This window comes from Cyclopterus lumpus, chromosome 24, assembly GCF_009769545.1.
Source record: "Cyclopterus lumpus isolate fCycLum1 chromosome 24, fCycLum1.pri, whole genome shotgun sequence".
In the NCBI taxonomy this organism is placed as follows: Eukaryota; Metazoa; Chordata; class Actinopteri; order Perciformes; family Cyclopteridae; genus Cyclopterus; species Cyclopterus lumpus.
The window spans coordinates 9,730,568-9,749,730 of NC_046989.1; the positions used below are offsets into that span (position 1 = coordinate 9,730,568).

Sequence of the window (19,163 nt, forward strand, 5' to 3'; positions counted from 1 at the left end):
GTTACCCCTTGCTGTTCCAAAGGCAGAGCAAGCGAGATAACTCAATGAGGATGGCTTTACACTATGACGTTGGTGCTTGTTCCTCGTCTACATTGTGTTTGATTACGAATGCCAGAAATATTTTTATATATTATATAAGTGTGGAAAAAATGAAAAGAAAAAGATTCTGTTGTAAGTCCATTTCTGCACTGAAAAGAGATCAATGTGTACCCTGCTGGTTGCGTAATCTTGTGGCTTACACTCAACACTAATGAGAGGAGGCTATAACAGTGGCAGGCTGAACAGTTTACCCTTTAATATTGCATAATGATTTGTGACAGCTGAAACATAAACAATAAACCATGCCGCGAGAAGAGCAAATCCCAGTCCTTCACGACACAGAAACCTACGCACTCGGTTGAACATACATTCATAATTCCTTTTGAAAAAAGATCAAAAACACATGATGTGGCTCCAACATGGTTTTCGCCTATATTTAGCTGTTTGTGTTGTGAATACAATAACATTTTCATAGAAATATTACATAATGATGCTTCACTTGGCACAATCATCATAGTAGCACTAGTAGTAGTAGTGTAGTCGTAATAGTGGTAGTGGTGTGGGCAATAATAATAGTATTAGCAATAGCAATAATGGTAGTAGTGGTGGTGGTACAAGAGTGCCAGTTCAGTCGTCACTTTGACCAAAGAGCTTTAACCTTTGTACTCACAAAAACAGTGGTGCCATATTTTTCTTTGAAGCTTTTAGACTTTCGTAGAGATGCAAATGCTTCCTGTGGTTAACATCATCTCGAGTTGAGTTTCTGCTTTCCTTTTCCAAATGCCTCATGCCGCCCACATTTCAGGGTTGCCTCTGAGCAAAACAAATGTTTTCAAGCGCGCTGTTTTGTTTTGCTTGAAAGTATAGAGAACATGTAGAGGTCGCAGGAGATTTCAAGCCTGCCCTGCAACTCACAATACTATTTTATCTTGTTACTTCTAACTATGTAATCACCCCTTAAAAAATCAGGAGAAAATGTACAAATTAAATACCAGTTCAAAAACTTTTAAACTCATGTATGAGTGACTTACAAAATGTACTTTGTTTTTCAGCTTTTGACTTGTCTGTACAGGAAATGGTCCTTGCATCAACATGTTATACTATGTGTTGAAACAGAACAAGAAAAGCCAAATCAAGCTTTATAATTATTACAATACTTCATATTGACAGTTCATTCTTGACATGGCATAAAAAAAGCCTCACCACAAAGTCCAATTAGCTCCATCCATCCATCCATCCATTTTCAATACCGCTTATCCTCATTAGGGTCGCGGGGGCACTGGAGCCTATCCCAGCTGACATAGGGCGAAGGCAGGGGACACCCTGGACAGGCCGCCAGTCCATCGAGGGCACATGTAGGGACATACAACCATTCACTCTCACATTCACACCTATGGGCAATTTAGAGATCAATTAACCTGCATCATGTCTTTGGACTGTGGGAGGAAGCCGGAGAGCGGCCCTCTTGCTGTGAGGCGACAGTGCTAGCCACTACACCACCGTGCAGCCCAGCCAATTAGCTCGTGATTATATAATGTCTTACACCAACATGAATGAGAAGTTCTCAATATATAAATAAATCTACACAGCCACAACAGGGTAAACTCCATCTGCAGAACAGAACAGCTTCTATGGCCCTTTTAGTTTGATTTAAAATAGATACTTTTATTATTATCATTAGTAGTAGTTGGATGAGTAATAGTAGCAGAAGTAGTTTAGGTAATTATAGAACGAGCAGTTGTAGAAACAGTAGTTGTAATAGGAACAGTTTTGGTAGTGTTAGTGGTAGAAGTAGTAATAATACAAATACTAGAAATACTACTAGTAGGAGCAGTTGTCGTATTAGCTCTTTATACCGTCTGTTTTTAAAGGAAGTGACGTACCGGCAGCTCCGTTAACGTTACACTTCCTGGAGACGGTTGCTACGGTGATTGTGTCTGTGTCGTGTAGTGTCGCCTTTAACGTTGACCTGCGGATTATCACAACTAACGTGACGGTAGAAATGGCCGTTGTCTCGCAAAGCCAAAGAGATCCGAACGGAAACTACATCTTCTCCAGTCGGCCCAGACCGGTGGAGACCCGCTCCAAGTTCAGAGAGCCTCCGTCTGACCAGTACGTGCTTCATCGTGCCTCTAAACAGCGACCATAACTAACACGAGCTACATCACACGTGCATCTAATTAAACATATTACGACAGTTCAGAGGGACATATGATATTGTATTAGAAAGTAAATAACGCTAATACCTTATTATGGAGCTATTAGCGAAGTTAAAGTTACCTCAACTAACGTTAGTTACATCATTAAAGTGGACATACGGTGGTTGTTTAGGTTAAATCAGTGATGCTTGGTGCTCAACAATAGTCAAAGTTGGTGGACAATGTTGTGACAATTGTTTTTGTTGCTTCTGTTTACATTCATTCTGCTGAAAGTGAAGGAAAAAAATGCATTTCTGTTTTTTTTAAATGTAATTAAATTCCAATAATATACTTTTATATAATATGTCACAATCTGCACAGTGAGTACTTCTACTTTTGATTATACAATTTTGAATGAGGTACTTTTACTTGTATTTTAGCATTTTTATACCGTAGTATCATTATTTTTCTTTAGATATTCCCTGTACTTCCTCCACCACTGTGTTACCAGACAGAAAGAAAATCCCTGAACAAATATCTCCAATGGCATTTTATTAAACTGTCTGATACAGCCCAGCATGGATCAGCATGTCCCCTCTGAAGCAAACAAGGTGAGCTACTAAATGAGTGGACTGTATGACTGCGCTGTGTTTTTTCTTCACAATGTAGGACACCCGGTACTTATGGAAACATTATGTATGACCGTCGTGTTGTCAGAGGAAACACTTATGCCCAACAGATCATACCAACTGTAAGTATGAAACAACCATCTTAATGTGTTTCATGTCTAGGATGTTTGCCTTTGTTTCTGCCATTTTATCTGAAATTTTTTTTATTTTCCACCTTTGACAGATGCCTCTGCCGGACCCCGTCGAGGTACAAAGACAACATGACAATAGGAGGAGAGCCATTGCTCGAAAACGCGCCAGGGAACAGTTAAGAACCAGGACGGCAGAGGCCCTGCAGGGCAGAAAACACATCGATGTACAAACAGGTACGGTATGTCTCTGGGCATCTTCAGAACGTCTGTACTATATTCAATTCATTATGAGTGTGTCAAACGTGCTGCTTTAAACAAAGGCTGTTTTGTAATGCTCTTGACCTTCAGAGCATTATCTCGAAGAATTGAGTGATGTTATAGTGGCTACAGATATCGAGTGCCAGACTGACGCTTTCCTGGACAGACCAGCAACCCCACTCTTCATACCTGCCAAATCTGGTAAAGATGTTGAAACCCAGATAGAGGAGGGAGAGGTAGGTAATCCAAGTGGGAGGTCTGGCCACACTTTACACACTTATATAGTTTAAGTAAAACGTAATAGACCTGTTTTCTTTAAAGAGGAAACTCCTCTGAGGCGCTTCTAAAAAAAAAAAAGCCCAGTTTATTGTTGTATAATGTCAAACCTATAATGTTTTCCATTTCACAATGTCAAACCACGAGTTACTTCTTTCCTCTGCAGTTGTTTGACTTCAACAGGGAGGTGCAGCCAGTGTTGGAGGTCCTGGTTGGTAAGACAATAGAACAGTGTCTCCTGGAGGTGATGGAGGAGGAGGAGCTGGCCTGTCTGAGGGCCCAGCAGAGGGCCTTCGAAGAGCTCCGAAATAATGAGCTGGCAGAGGTGTTGAGGCTTCAGGAGCAGGAGAGACGCCACAGGGAGGAGAAAGTATGTCACATTTAGAAAGTTCCTTTCAAATCACTTTATAGGAACTTTAACAAGCATTGTGACCCTACATAGCCACAGGGAGACAGGAACAGTTAAGTAATGTTCAACAAGAGAGTATTTTTTTATTAATGTGTTTTCCTTTCACTGGTGTAGGGTTGTGTTGGGAAAAGGTCATACGAGGTGTACCAATCAGAATTTAACAGCATAAGTATCAGACTTATAATACCAGTCGATTGGCTGTTTATGTTGCCAGGGTGACACAGGCTGTGGCTCGGTGAGCGGGTTGTCCTTCAATCCGATGGGCGTCTGTGTTGATGTGTCCTTGAGCTGTGTATGAATGGGTATGAACGATTAGATAGTTCTGATGAGCTTTGCATGGTAGCCTCTGCCGTCCTAAAACGCATCTGGCGCTGTGTGCTTTGGATTGGTTGTTAAAGAAGAGCGACCACACACCAAATGTTTAGGACAGCAGATGTAGCAGCATCAATGAAATGAAGAGTGGATCCTATGATCCAATGTGTGCTGGTTTAAAAAAAAGAATTAAAAAAAAATCTTTCTTCTGATTTCAGGAGCGTAGAATTGCCCAGCAGAAGGAGGTTCTGAAGAAAGAAAAAGAGATTGCTGAGAAGATTGCTGCACGGGCGTACACAAAGCAGTACTTTTCTGACCTCCTGCCGGCCGTCTTTACCTCACTGAGAAGCCACGGCTACTTTTACGACCCTGTGGAGAAAGGTCAGCCTTTGCTGCACTGCATTCCAGCATCAACTTCCATTCAAACGCAGCTTCCCACCTTACTGCATTGTATCAAATCTGGAGGGAGATCGGGACTAGTGATAAAAATAATCTTAATGCTACTCGGTACATGATTTTGATATGTGTGTGTCACCTTTTTTTGTTTGCTAATTTCCAGATATTGAGACAAATTTCATCCCATGGCTGATGGTTGAAGTTAATAACAGTTTGGAAAGGAGATACACAGCAAGACACCTCCTGGACAGTAAGGGAATACAATATATTATTCTCTATTTTCACTAGGTTAGATTTTTTGGCAAAGTACAAATCCTACGCAGCAACCAGCAGACTTCTCACTAGCAATAAAGCGCCATTACTCTGCAGTAGTATTTATTTTAGTGTACACTACCAGCACACAACTGTACACAAACGGTGTAAGCCTCAATCTATCACAACACAACATTTGATCGAAATGAGCAACAAAAATAAAATACCTACCTGTCCTCATAGTTTTGGATAAACCCAATATATGGGTCACCACACATTCTTATCCAATTAGTTACAATTAGTTATTACAGATATAAACGTAATCTTCTTATAAGTTGTTGGTCATCAACATGTTATCGAGGCTGAAGTTATTATCCCTGACAGCTGAAAGGTATTTCACAAATCTTCCTTTAGGGGTCATCAGGTCATAGACATTATTGGAGTGCCCTCTAGTGGTTCTTTTTAAACACAACAGACATCATTCATGTCAAACATATGGCCCAGAGAAACGTCCTCATCCTGTCTCTCTCTTTCCTTCAGATATCATCCACGATGTCGTGCAGAAGAGACTGGAGATGTGCAAAGAGACAAAATGACTCACTGAGCAAGGTCAAGGACATGAAGGCATTCTCAAAACTAACATGTTTTTTACTGACTAAACTACCGCACAAGTCATTTGTTTCAATCTTAAAATGTGTTATTATTAGTAATTATATATAATTATTATTATTATTCTAATGACAAGTAGGGAATTTGTGAAATAGATGAAAATTCAATGCAATGTTGTATTATCCTTTCCTATTAAGTTATTTGTTTATTTGAGATCTTTCTCACAGGACGCAAAGCCACCTCTTATTTTCTTCAACTAAATATCTAGATCATACAGCAGTGAGAAGTTCCAGTTATTGCAAAACCATTAAAACTGGGATGAAAAGATTAGGTATGCATTGCATGCAGAGATTTGTTGTAAGTCTACAATTTGCTGCCGATGAAAGATCTGACATTCTTAAACGCAAAAATGTTGCTGTTCCTTAGTTTATTTGCTGCAACTTTGAATGAACTTTATTGTCTTTTATTGACTTCATTTGTGTGAAGTACAAACATCCTTTTTCTTTCAGACATGCAGCATATTTGTCAATTTTACCAGATATCAGAAAAAAGTTCCTGGTAGTTTTCAAAACAACTAAACACAGCAAATCATACAAATACTTAAAAAGAAAGAATCAATGAAGGAGATACAGTATAAGTCAAACATAGTTGTTGTTGTTGTGTAAGTAGTTGTTGCTTATATAACCTGCTGTAAGCAAAAGGTTATATAAATGTTAACTATTTAGAGGATCATTCAAAGTGCCGTTCTGTGAATATTATCTATTTGCACCTGGCATTGCTCTGCAAACACTTCATTCAGTTGCTGTAACAGGCAAATTCGACAATGTTTTGCATCGCTCTCCCATGTCTGCTAAATTTAGCTCACCACGCAAACAAAACAAGTTTTTTTTTAAGTTGATGGCTGTTATTTCATCCTCATTTAAAAAATAAATCGTATTGTGACATTTTGTGTGTGTTTACTTATCTAATAAATTACTCTTCATCATAGCTATTATTTCTAAAATATCCAACAGATGTATTAAGGACATCCCCTAACATATTTTCTTTATTACAATGGGCTCACAAAGTTATTTATGATTTATGATGACAATGGAAGTGGTGACAATGGCTGTTGAGCTCGTACACCGTGGTCGTCACGTCACCTTGATTTCGTATTATGAGGAGAAGTAGGTCTATCCCCCGATATATACGGCTCTATTTTAATCCCGCCACCTCATTGGCCAGCTCACCTATAGCGCCACGCCTCCTCTTTTGGCACCACTTCCTGTGGGCGGATGACGAACACTTTCCCAGTTAACTACTGTGAAACCAAAATAAGTTAGTGCTGCATCAGAGCTCTGGTGACAGGTGACACCTCATTCTTTACAAAGGTGATGCATGATGTGTCAATGTATTTATCTGGGCTTGTGGATTCTATTAATAGTTAGTATTCAAATAATGGTATTGAGATTAATGTAGTTATCTCAGCTAAACTGACTTAAAAAACACAAACCATTTTCAGCCCAGTCGGCTAATTTAAAATATTCGAAAATCTGTGTGATTGATAGACATAGAATATAGTTTATGATATGATTTGATTGATGAAGAATGATATAGACTTTAGGCCGACATGTACTTTGCGTTTTAAATTTAAATCTTGAGATAAACTCCATAATAACAAAGAACACATAATACAATATAGTCTAATGATGAAGAATGTAATTATTAGATAATGATTTGATCCATTATTCATTTTAAGCTATAAAAATAAATTCAGATGACCATACAGATAGCTATTTGTTTACTGTCGGTAATACTACTAGTTGGGGTAATTATAAGCCAGATATCAGTGAAAATAGTAATATTTACAACGTTGTATGACTATTGTATGTTGATCATTAATGTATATTACACACAAACACATAGATAGTCCACATTTATTACCATAGATTAGCCATAGCTTTACAGAAGGTTTTCATGATAGCAATCTTGACCTCTTTGTGTTTCGGACTTTTTGTTTCCATGCCAAAGACCCCCTAAATATTATAGTTCTGATGTGGTTCTCGATTCAAAACTACGAAATCCCCTCCTACAGGCAGGGAAATGTCCAATTTAAAATGTGCCTCACTTAGCCCGGGACTTAATGTCCCCGGCAGGACCCCGGACCCGGGATTGAACCCGCGTTCCTCCAGTCTGTCGGGGCCAGACGCAACAGGATCGCCACAGCAGGCTGATGAGCGCCATGTTGCGCCGGTCTGGACAGAGGAAAGAGCAATCAGCTGCTCTGGGTTTCTGGCAGGGGGCTCATCGCTCACCCTCATCGGTTCCGGTAAGAACACCACCCCGCTGCCTCTACGGACCGCAGCTTGCGGCAAAGCGAGTGTGAAAACACACTTTTCATACTTTTTTTTCCGGCGCACTTTCTGCTTCTCTGCACAAAGCAGACACATCTCACAACAGGTGTCTGCGGGATTACAGTGAGGAGGACTGCCGCACAGAGGAAGCGCCTGCACAAAGGGCACCATTATTATTATTATTACAGCCGGGGGTTGAATCTGCGAACAGTCTTGAACGATTTTTTTAAATTGTGAAATATGATGTGTCCTCTGTCGTTGCTGATCAAAGAGGTGGAATTTCTCGTTTGCTGAGCTTCAATCGCTCCACTGTCGCTGTGGGTGTGTGCACCCATAACATATAGACGTAATAACCCTCCGGTGGGTATTATACAGTTGTTAGCAACGGAAGGCGTGAAAATAAAAGACACAAATAGGGCAGGGTGGGGACTCTAACTTTTATCATAGCTAGTGGGTGAGGCACTTTGAGTACCTTAACCTCCTTGGTGTGGAGGTGAGTCGACAGTGTCAAGGTAAAATAGAACTGCAGGTCCTCCGGTGTGAAACTTCAGAATAAAATCATTTAAAGTAAAGAGGCGGGGCTGAAACATACACAAGTAAAATAGATAGTGATACATAAATGATGCTTTATGGACATCATTTGTTTTTTCAGAGAGACACACAGTAAGTCTTTTATTATTGAACATGTATGCAAGTACTGTGGCCAAACTTTTTTCTATTGATTTGTAGATCAATTGATTAGTCAATCGACCGAAAACTATTTCTAATTTAATCATGTAAGTCATACATTGAGTAAAAATGTCTAAATAAATAATAATACAAATGTGTTTCTCTGTTAATAAATAAGTATCCTGGCATTTTGGACTGTTGATTGGACCAAACACAACATTTGAATTTCATTATGAGTTCCGAGAAGTCATATTTCAACCAAACAAGTCCAACTCTCTCTTGTTCCAGCTTCTAAAATGTTAGGACCGGCTCCTTTTCTCTGTTTTATATCAACTAAAATGTAATATCTTTGCCTTTTTACACAATAAGCAATTCAATATGTCTTTTTGAGCTCTGCTGTTACCTCAAGTTGATTAATAAAATGTATGTATTATACAACATTGAACATATTACTGTGTGATTCCCCCCTTGGATTAGTTGGTTTTATGTATCAAACATACTTTTTTATAGCAATGAAATTGTTACGGCTAAATTGAAAACGTTCAAGTTTAAAATCAAATATTGGCTGTGGTCAAGGTTCGGGTAAGAATCTCGGCAGGACTTGACTGGGCAGAAATGATCAAAAGGGAGAAGACTCTTATTCTGAAGGTGACCGGGTCGCTTCCCGTGATACGTGGGCTCGCGCTGTTAACTTGTGTGTGATTCACCCCGATGACTGTCGCCCGCAGGAGTGCCGAGCTGCTCTCACGCGGGTTTAAGTAACGCCGAAGTGTCTGAAACTCGTTTCTCTTCTTTCTCTTCTTTCAGGAAGGCGCACGGAGCACAGCTCTCTTCTTCGGAAACACTTTTTTTTTTAATTTAACAGCTCCTCGCACAGAGCAAGGAAAAGAACAGAGAAAATGCCCAAAGCGGTAAGTAGTCCTTTTGATTGATATATTTCCAGTCGCCACTTGTTTTATCACTTTATAGGTGGCCACGCTTCACTGAGACCAGACAGGTGACGTTAATGGAGGAACATCTGAAACTCAGTGTAATCTTCTGTTTGCCGACGGATTGTCATCTTTTCTCTCACAGTAATCAATTCAATGTAAAGAGCAATAAGTCACTTCTGTGTGTGGTAAACTGTAGAATATGTGACACAGTGAATGGAGGCACTGGTGCTGAGCGAGTCTTTAAATCAGATTTGATTTTTTTTCTGAGAGGTGATGGGTTAATTAAATCACCTTCTTGGAGTGACAGACGTTACAGTATAATGCCATCAGAGTAGTTTCTGTAACTTCCAGGCTGAGTTATGATCACTGTAAAACATTTGTCCATTTAATTACATGTATTTAACTTGTCATTCCTCTTTTAAACTCTCAGTCAATGAGCCAGGGACAACACACACATGAACTAAATATTTATAGGTTTAATCACAACCAGAACGGTGTGGTTTGTACAGTCTCAGTGAGGTCTGTGTTAAAGGGGAATCACATGCTCTGTCCCATATGATTTAGTGAACATCATCCATGATTTATATATCGAGACGTGGACAGTTAAATACTGTTTTAATGTGCTCACAGTCTTAGTCACAGGATCCGTATCATTGACGTCATTCTGTATAATGTTGTGCACTAGTGCAACATCATAATCAAAGGGGGTGGAACATGTATTGTTTATTTAGTTTGTGATGAATACAGGGCTCTCTCTCTTGGTCTCGATATTTTCCAGGCTGAAATGTGGGGCTGCGTCCCACTTAAATCGTTGTCTTGGAGTCTTGGAAAAAATGGCAAATTGTGACCAACAGTTAAGGGTATTAATGACTTTACATCAGTAAAAAGGCAAAACAAAAGACAAAAAGAGACATTATTTGATGAAGCTGCTCTATATTTGAACAGCTTTTGCCCACAAGTATTCTTGACTCATTTTGCCACACCCCAGCTATGACATATACTGTACAGAGGTATACCGTATTAAGGAAAATATGATGGAAATGTTCTGTACATGGATACTGTACTGTTCTGTACTTAAAAGGGAGAATAGAAAGTCCCGAAAATGCCCAAATTTAATAAGTTTGATAAGCCACAAAAGTAAAACAGGATTCAAATGTGAAAGATAAGACCAACAAAGAAGCATTAATTGCTGTTTAAATGCAGCTCAGATCCTGACAGAGTCCGCTCGCTGCTGGACAGAGCAGTGCAAAGGATGACAATGACTAAAGCCCTGGTTAGTGTCATAAAGTGTGTTGTTGGTTTGTTTAGAAAGGCCTCATGGTTGTCATGAGCGTCACCGTGGACATTACATCATTACTGTCTGATAGCAGCAGCACACCGAGTCCAGCTGCCACAAAACAGACGTTTTGGACATTAATGCCAGACTGTTTTCATTTCCATGATATCAAGAGAAGAATACAAGCCTTGCTTTTTTTTAAATGTTGTCCTCTGGTTTACTGTTCAATATGTGGCCCTGTGACTGACACAGCCTTTTCATCATAGCTTGAATAATACCACAGGACACTCGGTCCCAAAGTACATTTAAATGAAGGTGCTCCATTGATGCGGTTTCCACAAATATGCAACATCCTCTCAAATGAATCCCACAAATGCTGGGATTCCCTTTTAGTCATGGTGAGATATGTAAATAAGGGTTTAGGTTTTGTGTTCTGCAAAAAGTGTGTAATGAGATAAGTTTGAGTGTCAGTGGCTCAAGTCTGTAGCCGAAACGTATTACAAGTGTGGGGGGCAGGGAATGGTGAGACGACTCCCAAAGCTACAGTTTATTTTCAGTATCGATTAATCTGCTGATCATTTCCTTGATTAATTTGTCTTGTAGTCTATACATTGTAAAAAACAAACAAAAAATAAACAATTTCTCCAAGCCCACAGTGGTTTGGGTCTACGATTTACTTTGTCATATGACAAAAAAGCAGCAAATTATCAGAAATATTGTTGAGTGTTTGTTTGAAAAATGAACAATGAATCGATTGTCTCTTTCTCCTGACCTTCTCTCTCTGTCTTCAGGATGTATTGTTATCTAATACAATAAAATGCCCTCCAAATATCTGTAAAACAAAATTCCAGTGAGAACACATTTTAAATGTCGTAACCTTAAAATGAGGTTGAGTAGTTTTGAAAACCTATTACAAGTTTATGGACAAGATTAGGAAATTATTGGTAACGTAGCTGTTGTGCCGAAAAAGCAAAAATCAAAGAGGATAAAAATTGTACGATAACTGTGACTGAAGTATTTCAGCTCAGATAGATATCTGGCATGAAAATCAAACATTCCAACATTGTTTTGAAAACAGAAACTTTATGACAGAGGACCAAGACACAGAGCCGCAGGACGTTTGACCAGATTTGAGGAGTCGGTGAAGCTTATGTATTGGTGTTTGTGTTACTAATGTTTGACTCATCTGAATGACACATTGTCAGAAGTAAAGGACGGCATTCTCCTTGGCTCTCCCAGAATCCTGTTCCCTTGCCGTCACAGCCCAATGACATAAACCTCACAAGGCGTGAACACGATCAAAATGGATGGGTGTTTCCCTTCAATGTCCAGTCCCATTGTTAGTATTTGTTCCTTTTAAATAATTGATAACTCAATCATGCCTGAAAACGCCCTCAAGACCTGATTCACAAATCCAAACATGGCTACAAGTCCTATAACGCTCCTTCTTAAACGTCAGCACGTACGTATGACGGACACAACCTGTGAGAATACTCTCTCGACACAATACAGGACACAATGTTCTCTCTCTCATTAGTAGCCGTCGTTTATGGTTATTTTACTCTAAAAACATTTCAGTGGTGTCTCCATGGTGACTCCTGTTGCAAAAGGCTCTTGTAGAGCCATGCAGAGGGTTAGACATTGAATGGTCTTCACTGAACCTGTTCGTAGTTTAACTACCGAGGTGACGACCACCTCATTTTTTTAACGTGACCCGTAGAGTGTGAAGGAACGCTATCCAGGTCATGATCGTGTGCAACAGGCAAGGGCAGGTTAAGGAAGTAGGACATATTTGGCTTGATTGATTACTTATCAATCAGTCCCCTTTTTCTGTCAGTTGACTTATTGTTGCATTGATTAATTGTCTCAGCTCTAAATGTAAAGGTGTCCACTGGATTGTCTCAGGGAGGTAGATCTGGGATCTGTTGCGAGAGGTCCTTGATCTTTGCCTTGTTTTATTTCCTTGTGTCCCTTTTCTTTTGTATACATATATTTTGGACCTTGATGCTAAAGGGGAAAGGGTTAATGTGATGAAGTTTCTTTCTTTTATTGTGATCTGTTTTTTATAGAGTTTAGAAGATCGATATAGGAGATGGATAGCCTAGCTTCAGCATAAAGACTGGAAACAGAAGTAAACATTTTGTGTCCAAAGGTAACGAGGAACTGTTGAGCTCACTAATTTAAACACACGCTACGATCCCTTATGAATCGGCACATTGTCATCTTTAGTGTTTTTACAACTTAAATAAATGAGTTCAGGTTTTGTTTTGTCCGTTTTCGTTACCAGAGCCACGCTAGCTGCTTCCAGTCTATACCCTAAGATCGTCGACGGTTGGCTATAGCTATACTGTACACAGAGTATCTTCCATATAGACAGGAGATTGGTATCAATCTTCTCACCTGACTCTCTGCAATAACTACTATATAAATATGTTTTTTCTAATATATCAAAAAGTATTAAGAAGTAAGTGTTTCACCAAAAAAATCCATGAAATCCACTCTTGATCATGCTTCAATACCTAATACTATAATCTATGTTTACGCTTGAGTTACCTTTGAGCTTGTCCTACATGTTGTTTCTGTTTCTTGGAAACAAAATGTTGCACCTTCCACCAAGAGTGTAAACATGTGCATAAACTCAAGTTTGATTTGGGAACCCCTGTTCCTGTAGCTGAAATGATTGAGTCAGTTATTACTGTTATGACTTGTGAGGCGAGGGTTCATACGGTTAATATGAACGCCTGTGCTTTCCTCTGACTGAAGTTGCTCATTGTGGAACTCTGTGTCCTTGCCCGGTATATTTTTAGCATATGTGTCATATTTTCTTTACTGCTTTGAATGGCTTCAGTTATTGTGAGTTACCACTGGAGGACTTACTTTGAGATCAGATATCACTCACTCAGTGGTTTCTGTTGGTTTGTCAGCTCCATATATTCACATATTCCATTCTGTGCTGGTTATGGTATGTTTTTCTAGTTGCTCCATCTATAACTGCTGTAAATATAGACTGTGATGTTGAGAGAAGCATCCTAGATCTGTCAGAGCTGCTGATAGCAAATCATCAAATCACTTTTAAACAAGAGGGGATTGAAACAATCACAGATTGGAGCAGTTTCTGAACACTTCTTCATTTAGTTTTTGCTCACCCGGCTCCACTAGGCAGTAGCTGATGATAGCGAGGCCCTCCTGGGGCACTGCAGCTGAAAGGGGATCTTTGTTTTTGCTGTGTAAAGTAAATGCAGTGCTTCCCCTCCTTCCCCTGCGTTTTAGCTGTGACTTGAAGCCAGTATAAGCTTCCCTGTTGGAGTCAAAAGGTTCTACAGTGTATGCACATATGGCTCTACGGGACAGATACAAACTCTACGTGGCTCTGAGTTTTGGTGAAGCAAAGTTTGCCTCGCCGCAAAAAATGGGACATCCTTGAAAATCCAGTGTCTAGACTACTGTGTTCTCACAATATCCTGGACAGCACTGTGGTGAGGCGCTTTCCATCCACTGCTGTGATTGGATTTGTCCTCTCTGTTGGATTTAAGCCTGTCAGTTAGTTGCTCAGCCTGTGTAGCTTCATAGGAATCAGTGTAGCTCTGAATCACTCGACTCAACACTGCTGCAGGCCAGACATCCCTTTTCCAGTGGGCGTCATTGAATTTGTCCAGTGCTGCTCACAATGGGCCGGAGATGAAAGATGTCACTGGAGAGCTCTGTTATCAGTCTCTCTCTCTCTTCACTCTGTGTCCACTAACCTTTGTGTCGTTTTCACTGAGCATTAATAACTTCAGTCAATACATTGAGGGTCTTTTCATAACCCTCGCAAATACCAGAGACATTTGACATTGTACCCACAGAGGTGAGAGTCGCTATGTGCATTACCTCAAAGCAGCTATTGTAAATATTTGTGCATTGTTGCATGGCCTTTGTGTAAAATAGAAATAACTTTCGCTGATTACTAATCACACTTACAATACAGATTATTGTTTCCCTCCATTATGGGTCACAGTTTCTCATTACTCATGTCTCATTATTCCGTGGAACGCAACAGTCGTGCTATATGTAATGGGTTTGAAATCACACATTAATCACTGGGGTGGATCGCCTGCAAGTGCACAAGACATTCTCTGGAAGTCGACAATACATTCTCTGCTCATGAAGCAGGTTTCAGTTCGATGAACCACCTCTTTTTTTGTAGACACAGGCTACTCTGATCGATCATTAACCAGAGAACTGAAAGACATGCCTTTTTTCTGTGAATTTCTGCCTTATTTTACCCCACCTCTCTTCAGTTTATCCATTCTCCTTTTAGCTTGATAACTTATAAGGGAAGCTAGCGTTGGATATTGCGGTTCATAGCACTCGTATGTTCCTTAAAATCAAAAGTTAGAGAACTATCACTGAGAAAGCAGAGATAAACACATGGGCCCCATGTGTTTACTCTGCAAATACACCCCCTTACCAAACACACACACACACAGACACACACACACACACACAACACACACACACACACACACACACACACACACACACCAAAGCAGTGTTCTGCAGACTGGCATGCTTTACCACGTATAAGCCCTGAGCTATGAGTACCTCTGTGTTGCTCTGGTCCACTTCTGAACTCATGCTCATGTTTTCCCACAGGTCAATGTTCGCGTCATCACCATGGATGCTGAGCTGGAGTTTGCCATCCAGCACAGCACCACCGGCAAGCAGCTGTTTGACCAGGTACAGTGCAAATCAGTTCCTTGTTGACCTCCACCATCAGTATTGACTTATCAATGGGTTGTCGATATCACTTAAAAAAGGTTTGGGAAACAAAACGATGTGGACATAATGTACAATTGTTGTAATTAAGTCATATTTATAGAAACGGTCAATACAAGGCAGATAATCGTGGTCTAGCGGTGTTTATAAAGCAGATATACTTATGCAATGCATATGCATTACATTATTTGTAGAGTTTAAGGAACAGTTACACATTTTGGGAAAAGTGCATTTATGCTTTCTTGACGGTTAGCTGAGACGGTTCATACCACTCTCATGTCTGTATGAAGCTGCAGCCAGAATCTTGTCAGCTTAGCTTAGCTTAGCACAAAGACTGGAAACGAGAAAACCGTCCAAAGTTAAATATGTCCGCTTTGTATTCGCATCCTACATTTTTACAGCTCAGTAATTAACACACCTTGTTTGTTTAATCCCTACAAAAAACTAAAATATTGTGCTGTTATGTGCTGGACTATTTCTCAGACAAGATCATTTACCTCCATTTAGACTCCAGGAAGTTACTTCCCCCAGCCAAATAATAGTCCATAAAACAGCAAATTGTCATTTTGTCATTTTTGTTTGGACAGATTGAACAAACAAGTTATATTGTGTTAATCTGTGAGCTTTAGAGGTGCTGGTCGGTGGATCTAGTTACCTTTGGACAGAGACGGGCTAGCTGTTTACCTCTGTTTCCAGTCTTTATGCTAAGCTAAGCTAACCAATCATTTAATGCAGACATAACAGTGGTATCTATCTTTTCATTTAACTCTCAGCCAGGAAAGCACATTTCCCAAAGTGTGGTCATATTTGTTCAAAGTTGATCACAAATGAACTTATTTATACATCTGTGTTTTACGTCCAGCTATACTTTGCTGTTGCTTTATATCTCCACCTCCGCTGTTTCTGTTTCCAAACTTCTACAACCTTCATCATTGACGTCACTAACGGAGGTCTGTGGTAGGAAAGAAGAAAGTGTCTGCCCTCATTATCACCCCTCCAAAGCTCTTTCCATTCATTACCTCCAGGTCTGAAAAGTTATCTACTACAGACCAGATTACAGGAGCTTTTGGCTTCAAGTCTCCTTATCAGTCTCTGTCTTCGCGCTGAGGTTCAGGGATTATTGTAAATGGTTTACTGTCGGCAGAAATTGCAGCTTAATGTCGGTGAACATGGAGGACATGAGACATTTATTAAACTAACGATTAATAGCATTAGTGAAGAGTAAAAGGTACACAATGACGGAAACTATAAATGAATCCCTATGGTGTTGGGCACTTTTTTAGGAAATCTCACTCACATGTTCCTATTATATTTGTTTATTTAGAAAAATTATGTCTTAATCACAGGAAGTTAGGGTTAGGGAATTCTGTTTTAATTTGCATGTTTCCTCTTGTTGTACAACTCTATTGTGAAGCTCAGTACCTAAATGTAGATGACTTATCGTTAGTGTGAGCTATATGACAGCACCGGGGGAGGAAATGCATTGTTTTAACCACTTCCTGTATAACTTGTTTTTCAATGGCTAGTGTAGCCGACTGTGTGTATTGCGGCTGCATGTCAGGGGTTTTTAGTAATAAAAGACATTTGAAGAACAGTCCTGCTAAAATCCCTTGAGGTCAACTCGTATTACAGCCATATTCATATTTAGAATAACAGCCATATTCAGATGTGGATGTGTGATATTGATGTCACTGCTTGTGTATGGCTGTCTTTTGGCTAAGTCAGCACTTCTGACACTTATGTTTAATAAACCAGCGGAGGCCTCAAATTTACAGCTCTAAATGTGTCGTTTTGCTTTAGAAAGGCACAGCTGATCACCCAGATATTCGTCTTTGACATCTCCCTGTTGAAGGTGTTGGTGAATTCCTCCGCCTACTTGTTAGAATGGCTGTTAGTGAGCGGGGTGTGCCACAGATAATCACTCACTCAGTCAGTTCAGTGCACTATTCTAGTGCAAAGACACCATTTAGGTATTTGAGCATGGGAACTGTCTACAAAGCTTCACACCTCTGTCTAAAGTGACATTTAATCTGCCAGCAGCCTGATTTAGTTTTAAACGGGTGCTTTGTACTTGTGTCGTCACATCCGATTACTGCCTCTCGCATCGTTTTCAACAGGTTCTGTTGAAATGCTGAGTAGCAGCATTGAGCTCATTTCTCGGGTGAGTGTGAAGACTGGAGTGGCCCGTGTGGTCTGCACTGATCATAACCTTAGTCCCTATCATGCTGCTCCTAAAGAGAAACCTCTACCACTCCCCTACATACCCCCGCACAGTTTCACTCACATATGCTCATTTTCGTTTTGACTTAACCCTTAATTAGAAAGACTCCCAGCAGTCCTGGATTACAGTAGCTTTACTGGTTAGTTCCATCTGTCCTCGGTGTGTTTGCCATGATCATCTCCAGATGACATCTCCTCGATTCATACGGTCTCAAAAGCTTCCAGCTTCAGCTCATGATAACTGGTTTGGATTGGGTGAAAGCAGAAGGAGGGTTGATGTTAATCAGCTGAAAACTGTCTTGAACCGAAGTCTGAATAATCTGGCTGACGGGTTCAAAAAATTGCTAAATATGAAACTAGTTCACTTATACAGCCAACCCACACGTCGTAGGCACATTCAGAAATGGCTGCAAAGCTGTTCCAAATCCAGAGAGGGAACATCCTGTAGATGCATGATGGCTTTTCTTCTGTGCTGTAGCATAACTATTCTTAGATATTAAACTCTTTGGAAAACTCCCAGGTCCCTTTTCTATTCAGTCAGAATGACAGCAATAGACCCATTTGTTTTGGACCGGGACCCACTCCCTCTTCACCCCCACCAAACACGCCCCCTTATCCTTTGTGCTGGTCTCTGTTTGGGGTCTGCCTGGGTGTATCCCTCGCTTCCCCTCTCAAGTCACTGGAGGCTCCACGTTCGACCACCCAGAGGATGTAGTGAGTAATGCTGTTTCAGCCCAGTGGCATTCCTCTCTCTCACCACAGGGCCCGAGGTCCCATGAACCCTCTCTGTCTGTCAGATCGCTGCAGACTGAAGCCATGACACCTGTTCCCATGCAGTAATTAAATAGTTTATCGTCGCTACTGGTTTACTGTCACTTTCATTGAGAAACTGTTATTACATTATATTTTCTGTGGTATAGAAAAGGTCCCTAAAAGTAAAAAATGTAACTTACTAACCTAAATCTTACTTCAAATGAATATCTTAGTGTCGTCCGACATTGAAGCGACCTAGCAACTCATTAAAGTCGAGGCATTCTGCCAAAGCAACCTGCTGCGATGTCAGTTTACTAAACCTGCGTTCCCAGATTCAGATTTAATCCTCCTCTAATGAACTGTACTATTTTCGGTTACCTTTGCCAACAGGTGTTCATAACATGTACAGTGTGTTATTAAAGCTGGTTCATCTATTTGTCAAGTGAAATACAATGTTGTTAACGGTTAAAATTGTGATTTCCTGTCTGTGCAAAGGTTGCACTAAGCTGCTCTACTGGAGCGGATACCCTGAGAGAACGCTTCATTTAGATGTCTGAACGGTAGCCCGCTCTGTTTCCTTGCCTCTCACTCTGTGGACCCTAAAGCAAAACCACCATGAAAGGGCTGATTGTTTTCTGAGGCCTTTATGAGTTTCATTACAGGTGAGATGCAGCCGCTCTCATTTCAGGCCACCTTCCAGGGCTTGTTGTTGTTGTTGTTGCAATCCATCAGAAAAGATCCCTCAATGAAAGCCATTAACTTATCCTCCTAGG

General features: G+C 40.3%; 2 protein-coding genes across 4 annotated transcripts in view; both read left to right on the forward strand.

The window, feature by feature from the left end:
• The first annotated feature begins 1,962 nt into the window (after nt 1-1,962).
• On the forward strand, nt 1,963-6,386 carry rsph3 (radial spoke head 3). Of its 2 annotated transcripts, none has more exons than XM_034528473.1 (8): nt 1,963-2,151; nt 2,847-2,928; nt 3,030-3,171; nt 3,286-3,431; nt 3,638-3,841; nt 4,411-4,573; nt 4,752-4,838; nt 5,381-6,386. In XM_034528473.1, the coding sequence occupies exons 1-8, from the start codon at nt 2,042-2,044 to the stop codon at nt 5,434-5,436; spliced, it is 990 nt and encodes a 329-aa protein (XP_034384364.1). In that variant the 5' UTR covers nt 1,963-2,041; the 3' UTR covers nt 5,437-6,386. The 2 variants fall into 2 exon arrangements, with proteins under 2 accessions (XP_034384364.1, XP_034384365.1); XM_034528474.1 differs by having other exon boundaries at nt 3,319-3,431.
• Nucleotides 6,387-7,592: 1,206 nt separating this feature from the next.
• ezrb (ezrin b) overlaps nt 7,593-19,163 on the forward strand; it is a 28,158-nt gene continuing 16,587 nt past the window's right edge. Inside the window, exons 1-3 of one of the 2 annotated variants that reach the window (XM_034527326.1) lie at nt 7,593-7,757; nt 9,259-9,362; nt 15,295-15,378. In XM_034527326.1, coding sequence (XP_034383217.1) covers nt 9,351-9,362; nt 15,295-15,378 — 96 coding nt within the window. In that variant the 5' untranslated portion in view covers nt 7,593-7,757; nt 9,259-9,350. Of the gene's footprint in view, nt 7,758-9,258; nt 9,363-15,294; nt 15,379-19,163 lie in introns of those variants that run through there. The other variant, XM_034527327.1, reaches the window with a different exon arrangement.